The sequence below is a fragment of the Rhamphochromis sp. 'chilingali' genome, assembly GCF_963969265.1.
Source record: "Rhamphochromis sp. 'chilingali' genome assembly, chromosome: 13".
Taxonomy (NCBI): domain Eukaryota; kingdom Metazoa; phylum Chordata; class Actinopteri; order Cichliformes; family Cichlidae; genus Rhamphochromis; species Rhamphochromis sp. 'chilingali'.
The window spans coordinates 2944413-2952544 of NC_137940.1; the positions used below are offsets into that span (position 1 = coordinate 2944413).

Here is an 8132-nt window from a genome sequence, read left to right on the forward strand (position 1 = left end):
GTTATTACCAGCAAAATAGTTGCATGTTTAATCATCTGGGAATTTACTCAGATTTATTTATTTAGACAGAGATCTTAACCCCCCCCCCCCCAATGTTCAGCACAAAGTTACACCGATGCATGTTCAGGATCACAGTGCATAGATTGTAAAGTGTCACATATCATGACTTACAATTTCTGTAGATATGACACAGTCCTTCAATAGAACAGAAACCCTTTTTTATCGATGGGGAATTTAGTAAGGACTCTCCTGACCCTCTTCCTTTCTGATGTCATGCAATCAGCTCTGTAGTAAGTCTGCGTGTCTGGGTGGTTGTCCTTTTCCTGCTGAATTACTTCAGTGACTGTAATCTATCATGTCCCTGTTAGCCTCACAGTAGTTGTGGAGGACAAATCTGGCATAAATGATAAGGGGAAGGTCATTCAGATTAATGTCCACAATACTCCAAACCATGTTTTCAGTCTGCCAAAAGCACATCCAATGACCAGGGAGAGACTGGTCGTGATTGATGGCGAAAATATCGAAAATATGTGTACCATTGTTACACATCCAGTTCCTCAGGGTGTCTTGGCTGGACTGCAAGGTTCAACGACAACACAAAACGGTTTATGCTATATGGTGATTGACAGCTAGTGGCAGGTCTTATCAGTGGGCCTCTGATCAGGTCCACTGCAGCAGCTATGTAAAAAATGCCTTCTGTAGTACTTGGGACATGTTTTACTTCGACCTCACTGGATACCAACCCTGATGTGCAGGTCATTAGGATCATTTGGATGGTCACTTTGAAACAGCACTATTTAATTAACTAACTACCTAGTGTTATGGAAAACTTGGGTCCACTTGCTACATTTGCAAAACCATCTATCAGGAGCCTTGGTGTTAGTATTGACTCAGCTCTGACTTTGGATGCCCATGTAAAATCTTTGGTTCGCTCCTGTTTTTATCATTTGAGAAACATTGCTAAGCTGAGTCCCATTGTATCGCGCTCCGAATTAGAAATTGTCATTCATGCATTTGTTTCATCTCGTCTGGACTACTGTAATTCTTTGTTTACTTGTTTATGTAAAGCCTCTTTGGATCGTCTGCAAGTTGTTCAGAATGCTGCTGCAAAGCTTCTGACCAAGTCCTCCAAGTCCTCCCATGTCACACCCCTGCTGATTCAGCTGCACTGGCTCCCCGTTAAATTCAGGATCCAGTTTAAGGTTTTGACCTTGACTTTCAGGGCCCTGCATGGACAAGCACCAACATATATAAGTGAACTTTTGCATCCATACATTCCCAGCAGGTCCCTGAGGTCATGTGACCAGGGCTTGCTTGCTGTCCAGCACACGAGGCTGAAAACAAAAGGCGACAAAGCTTTTGGAACTGTGGCCCCCAGATTGTGGAACTCTCTCCCTTTGAGCCTGAGATCTGTGGACTCAGTGGTCGCTTTTAAAAAACAGCTAAAAACCCATCTTTTTAAACTTGCTTTTAGTTGATTTTTATTTTTAGGTTTTAGCTTCTGTGAAGCACTTTGTGATTTTTATCTTGAAAGGTGCTATATAAATAAAGTTTTACTTACTTACTTACTTAATCCTTGTTACAAGTTCTCATCTGTAGGCAAGTGATTACAGACTGTATATAAACGATGGACGTAGTCATCGTGACATCAGCCATGGGCACTTAATCGATATTAAATGAAAACCAACATTCAGAAGATCTAATTGAAGTACTCTTGCCCATCTTTTCTTTCTAAATTCTGTCTCCTTTAAATCATGTAGTGTTTTCCAGTTGAAGTCGGAATTTTCAACTCGTCCACGAACTGGCCAAAAGTCCTGTGATGTCATTTGTTGTGAACACCACAACAATGGAGGACGTTGAGCAATGATATACCTATTGCTTAGTCTATGGCTATTTGTCACATGTGGGGGCCACGCAGCCCGTTCTCACTCCCGAGGCGTAACATGTCGACCTTTTTGTCACGTCCCGCGGCGTTCCTGAGGAACGCGAAAGGAGACCTTCGGCGTTCTTATGGTACGCGGCGGGTTATGGCTGGAATCCAGTGCAATGACGCTCCCGCGGTAATAGACGTTCCAGCCCTGTATTCCAGCCCTAAACCTAACCTTATCCCTAGCCCTGACCATAACCTTATTCCTGACCTTAACCAGGACTTTAATGATGTTAAATAGCGTGTTTCTAAGCGATTTGAAGAAAAAGAGCGAACATGTGTAGATTCAGTCCAGACGGTTCTCATATTTCCTGTTTTTTCCGAGGTCGTCATTTAGGCACGTGGTGGGTAGCCGAAAACGTAATATGGTGACGATTTGTCACCTAGCGTAAAATGTTACGCTTTGGGTGTGCGAACGTGTTGGGCCACGTTGTTATTTATAAAGCCTCGTTGCCAGGTTTAAAAAATATATGTTACTATAAGGTAGACTTGTAGTCAAGACCACCTAAACCAGGACCAAGACAGACCGAGTCAAGACCAAGACAAAGTCGAGACGAGACCAAGATTTTATGCATTGATTAAAGTAAAAACAAAAGGCATTTAATACTATTTTAACCCAAATTGACACCATTAATCAACTGCATAAACCACTTTGAGGGAGGAATGGTTTGCACACTTGATCAATACTCACCCATTGGCTGTGAGCCAGAGAGGGATCTTCCTGAGAAATTGATCAAGTGATTGTATGACTTGCTACAGTTATATAGCAGCAACCTGAAGATCAAGCTGAAAGCATACGCTGCTTTACTGTCCATTTAGACTGTAATGGGTTATTTTGTCATACATCACAAAATAACCATGATGTATACTGTCTTCACTAATACCTGAAACCAGAAAATCAAATAATAAACTCTAAATAAATGATACAATTTGAAAAGTTTCTGACATCAGTGGTCATGGAAACCAAAGGCAAGACAACTGGCCTTTTTTTTGGAACCACAGCAGTTGCACCACATTGGTCATTACAAATACTTCCAGTTTATACAGGGCATGAGTTTTTCTTTTTTTTTCTTTTTCCTTTTTGTTCTTTTGCCATCAGAATTATTGTCTAAAGGCCAAGAAAGATGCCCAACGGATTTACTTTACCAAATTGATCATTACTGTATTGGTCCATTCGATTGACCTTTGTCTTTATTGTTTATTTTATTTTCACTTGCTACACACGGGACAAACATGACTGGGGGAAAGAAAGAGAGGTAGGGAAAGAAAAACAGCAGGGAAGAGGAACAAAGGCAAAAAACAAAAACAAACAAACAGACAAAAAATACAAATATCAATCACCTGGATCACCTGTTGAGAAACAAAAAAGAGAACAACAAGCAGAGAGAACAACAAGAGAGCAATATAATAAACAACATCATTGCGATGATCTATGTAAATATAACAGTAAATACTAAATATTGAATATTATTGTGCAGCACATAAGATCGACAGTGCACAGTGTGCTATGAGTTAGCAGCCAAAAAAGGTGTAGTTTGTGTCAGTGAGCACCTGTGATGATCTGCTAGAGGGTGTGGGGAGCCATAGCCCCGTCCTCCAGGGCATGAAGCAGGTATGGAGGAGTTTCAGGTTCCAGACATCCAGAGTCCCTCGGAGCACAAGAGACCAAGGAAGACCAACAGAGGGGCAACCGTGCCACTCTCTCAGAAAGAGCTGAGGAGAGCCCCAGATGAGGGGTCACTCAGCAGCCGCGGAGCAGAAGCCAGAGGGAGTTGCAGTGACAGCCAGCTGTGCCAGAGTGGACCGGGCCCCAAAGGGAGCCCCAGGCTCCACGCCCCGGCAAGCAGCCATTAGGACTGAGCCGGTGCATACCTGAACGCCCATCCCTGGACACTAAGAACCACCAATGCACCGATGTCTGAGGGCATCTGCCACTGGCAGGGGGAGTGGTGGGGGGAGATAGGCCTCCATACCTTGGAGGGCCTGAGATGTCCCCAGAGAGGTGGCGTCTGATACCCAACCTGACATATTGACATAGACAAACAGGCACACACAGACACAAACATCCACTCCCACCCTCATGCTCTCATATGCACTTACTCAACATGTGGAGACAGACAAAAATAGACACTGTACACACAATCACACTCCCCAAGCATACTCTATACCCCAGGTCTAGGTACCTTTGCCCCTGGAGGGGAAACTGCACCCAGACCGAGGTAGTGTTACCCTTTTCCCTGGGGTGGAGAGAAGCAGACCGCCCCGACTCGGCAGCAGCAGGGAGGCCCCACGCTACAGACCCCAATTGAACGGCCAACTCCTCCTCCCAGAACCCCCACCACCACCACACACACAGACACACACACACACACACACAAAACATATTAAGGATTGTACATTAACACAAAACTGTTGTCGGAACCATACCATTTCACCAGAGAAACAGACACACACACATATGAAGAGAGAGAGAGTATGCATGGTATTCAAACGACTACCAAACAGCCATCATAATTTGTCATACAATGAGAACAGGACAAATCAACAACTGACAATGACTAATTAATATTAAAATCTGTAACATAATGTTTGGAGTTTAGTCTGTTACTGTTGCTATTTTTACCATTTCTTCTTGGAGCAACTGTAACCCACATTATTTCCTTAGGGATTAATAAAGTATTCTGATTCTGATTGTTTCAGGATGACCTGCCATCATCCAATCACACATCTGCTTACCTCCATCTGTTGCTCGTTTCTCCTCGTCTTCTTTTCTCTTTTTTCTAAACTGAGCACCTGATGGCTTTGAACTTTTCTTGTCCATCTTGGTTTTAATTTTGCACTCCAGTATGAACAATCATCCCCCAACTCGAGGATCACCACAACATGATCTAACAGACCTACACCTTAGTTCACAGATTCACTTTGTTTATTCCTGGGATTTCACACAACCCAGGATTCAAATCATGAATACATAATGGGCTTGGATTTACAACATTATGAATGAAATGTGCTCTACTTGGAAGCAGCAGGTCTTCCTCCCCTTTCGACGGGTTGTGTGTGAGACTTTAAATCATCAAATAAATATAAATTTTAAATTGTTATTGATCCTTTACCCCGAGTCCTAAAGTGTATATTTATTTTCTTACTCTTCTTATATATACTGTTGGTTTACTTGCACTGCTGTAACTGGAGCCTCGTCGTCTCGTCTCTCTATATCCTGAACTGCATGTAGCGGAGATGACAATAAAGTTTACTTTGACTTCAGCAGCGAGCATGCGCACCGAGGGCTCTCGCGCTCACTTTTCGGGTATAGAATTTCGAAAAAGACATCGGTGCAAATTATAAGTCTGTATCATGATGTCTGGTGTTTTCGTGTTTGTTGTTTTGTTTTTATTTTCTTTTATTTTGCGAGTTGGTTATTAGACGCTGCCCCAGCCGGTCAGAGACTCCCCCGCCGCCCCGCCCTCTCCTCCCTGAGCCGCAAGCAGCAGGCGCACCTCGCAAACGGAGGGCGCCCTTACTCCCAGCAAATGGGCGATAGAAAACCGATCGGTGCCTGTGACATCCCCGCTATGCGCTGGCATGACGTCGGGGCAGCATGAGTGCGAGCATTTTTTTTTGCCGGTGCCGGTGATGCCGCCCCTCACCACGATGCCGCCCCGGGCAACCGCCCGTATCAAAAACAGCTTCTGGTGGCCGGTATTGACAACTAACTCTTATGACTGTCTTGCTTCTCCGTAGCGTGTTTGGCATTTTTTAACCTTTATTTTTAAAAAATAAAATTTTTTCCATAAAATACATTTCGAGAAAGATTTCACTGCTATTATAATTAGGCCTTTAGATTGGCACCAAGGTTGATTTTGATTCATCATTATTTTTTTTGCAGGGGCACAGTAAATGTAATAATCATAACCTATAATGGTATATGATGTTTTTCACTTTTTCCACACTAAATGTTTATTACCTTGCTAACGTAAATAAAATTACAAGCTCAGTTTGAACTAGAAAAACATTTATTTTAGAAAGATAAACATGAACATTTATGTTGTTGGGGATGGGGAGAGAGACAGACAGGGAGAGAGGTAGTATGTGTCTGGGTGTGAGAGTCCTGCTCAGACGGCGCAGTTGTTACAAATGGACACACTGTGGTCCTTGCATGTATACTTCTCACATTTGCAGCAGGTGTTGAAAACTCTTCTTTTGTCTTTGCAAAATTCGCACTGCCTCCTGCTCTTACATTGAATGATGGGAGCGGTCCATGAAGCCGCTGCAGTCAGATTTGTGACTACTGCTGCAGCGGCTGATGAGCGAGGAAGGCGCTCTCTCTTTGCTATGTGTGGGTTCACCAGCATTTCTCCCACTTCTTCAATGAAGAGCCTCCGTCTGTGTCCTTTCTGCTTCTGCCAGGATGACTCGATTGATGTCCACAGGACGTAGGCATTGTAAAGTGAAACATCAAGGACGTTGTGGAAGAGGGCCAGTGGCCAGTAATTTGTTCTCCTCCTGCAGGAGTAGGTGCCAACAACCTAACAAAAAAAAGAAGCATAAAACATACATATATATTAGACATGAATATGAGCAAGAATGAATAAATATATGCATAACTGGTTCGTAATGACACCTACCATATCAAGGTTGTCGACACCTCCTTTGCATTTGTTGTAATCTTCGATTATTACAGGCTTTCTCTTCCCTTCTTTGCTCACGTCTGGGCGGCGGTGTTTTGTGCTTAGTAGCAGCACATTCTTGCCCCGTCGGGGGATGTAAGACACAAGTGTGTGGGTGTTTGTAAAAGCGAAGATGGAGGAGAAGATCTCTCTCTTTTTTGCCTGGAGCAAATGAGGTGGAAGCTCAGGCTTGTTTTGGCGAATTGTGCCAACCAGGGCCATTTTCCTCTTGAGTAGCTCATCTGCCAGTGCACAGGAAGTGAAAAAATTATCACAGGTGACGACGTGTCCCTGGAGCCCCTCTGTCATGTCCAGGACCACCCTCATCCCCTGGTTGACTTCAACACGATCTGGAGCTGCTTTGCCCGTGTACACCTGCAGTCTCCATGCGTAGGATGTTTTGACATCACAGGCTGCCCAAATCTTGATACCATATTTGGCCGGCTTCTTTGGCATGTACTGCCTGAAGCTACACCTGCCTTTGAACGCGACGAGTTGTTCATCCACACAGAGATCTCTGTCTGGGCTGAACAGCATCTCCAGGCGGTGCGTCCACATATTCCAGACTTTGCGGAAGGGAGCCATCTTGTCAACACGGCATGGGGGGCGGGATAGCTTATCATCGAACCGCAGTGCTCTGCTGATGTTCTTAAACCTATTCTCGGACATCGTAGCCCGGAAAATGCTCCGTCCCCATTTTTCACTCCAGAGGCTCTTCGTTGATTCGTGTTTTGACCTGTAAACACCGGACAAAACGAGCAGCCCCACATAAGCCCGAAACTCCTCTGCGTCTATATCTCGCCAGCCGGGAATTTTGCGATTCCCATGCAGGTTTGTCATGGACACAATATGCTTCACGATCTCATCCGTTAGAAACAGCGCGAAGCTGGATATGGGGTCAACGATTCGGAGAGTGGCATAGCGTGTAGGTCCCGGGGTCAGACCAGTGGCTGCTGGGATGTAGCGGAACGTCTCAGCGTTTGTGGGAGACCAAGATATTTTTCCATTTTTTGACGTCCATGCTGCTTCATCAATTTTCTCTCCGTTTTCATCTCCAGCCGCTGCTGCTTCATCAATTTTCTCTTCGCTTTCATCTTCATCCGAGTCGGAACTGGACCCCAGCTGCTCTGTTTCTGCCTCCGATACCTCCTCCTCTTCCTCCTCGTCCCCAGATTCCACGGGGGATAACGCGGAGCTATCCTCGTACTCAGAGTTCATGATGACTGGATATCACGGATATTTAAATAGATTTCCTTATGCGGCCAGGAGATCGTTTCTCTTGCCTTCCCTTTTGCCAGCACGTGCAGGACTAAACCGATTCAAAACTCTATCCGGTTAGTCGTGACGCATGGACCCTGCTTCCGGTCAGTCCAGCTAATGTAAAGCTACAAACATCTCTACTGTTTAGGCTACGTCCACACGTACACGGGTATTTTTGAAAACAGAGATTTTCCGTTTCCGTTTTAAAAAAATCCCGTCCACACGTGAAGTTTTGAGAAAAATATCTCAGTCCACGCGTAACCCCCCCTCCAACAAAA

The 8132-nt window shown here is 44.6% G+C and overlaps 1 protein-coding gene across 1 annotated transcript; it reads right to left on the bottom strand.

The window, feature by feature from the left end:
• Positions 1 to 5922: 5922 nt before the first annotated feature.
• LOC308409159 (piggyBac transposable element-derived protein 4-like) lies at positions 5923 to 8132 on the bottom strand. Its single transcript, XM_080901720.1, has 2 exons — positions 6553 to 8132; positions 5923 to 6453 (listed from the first exon to the last, which is right to left on the bottom strand). Exons 1-2 carry the CDS (start codon positions 7810 to 7812, stop codon positions 6040 to 6042), a joined length of 1674 nt encoding a protein of 557 aa, XP_080757846.1. The 5' UTR covers positions 7813 to 8132; the 3' UTR covers positions 5923 to 6039.

Coding starts and splice junctions, on each gene's coding strand:
- LOC308409159 (XM_080901720.1), bottom strand. CDS start 7,812: ATGAACTCTGAGTACGAGGATAGCTCCGCGTTATCCCCCGTGGAATCT. Junction 6,454..6,552: donor GTGTCGACAACCTTGATATG/GTAGGTGTCATT, acceptor TTTTTTTGTTAG/GTTGTTGGCACCTACTCCTG.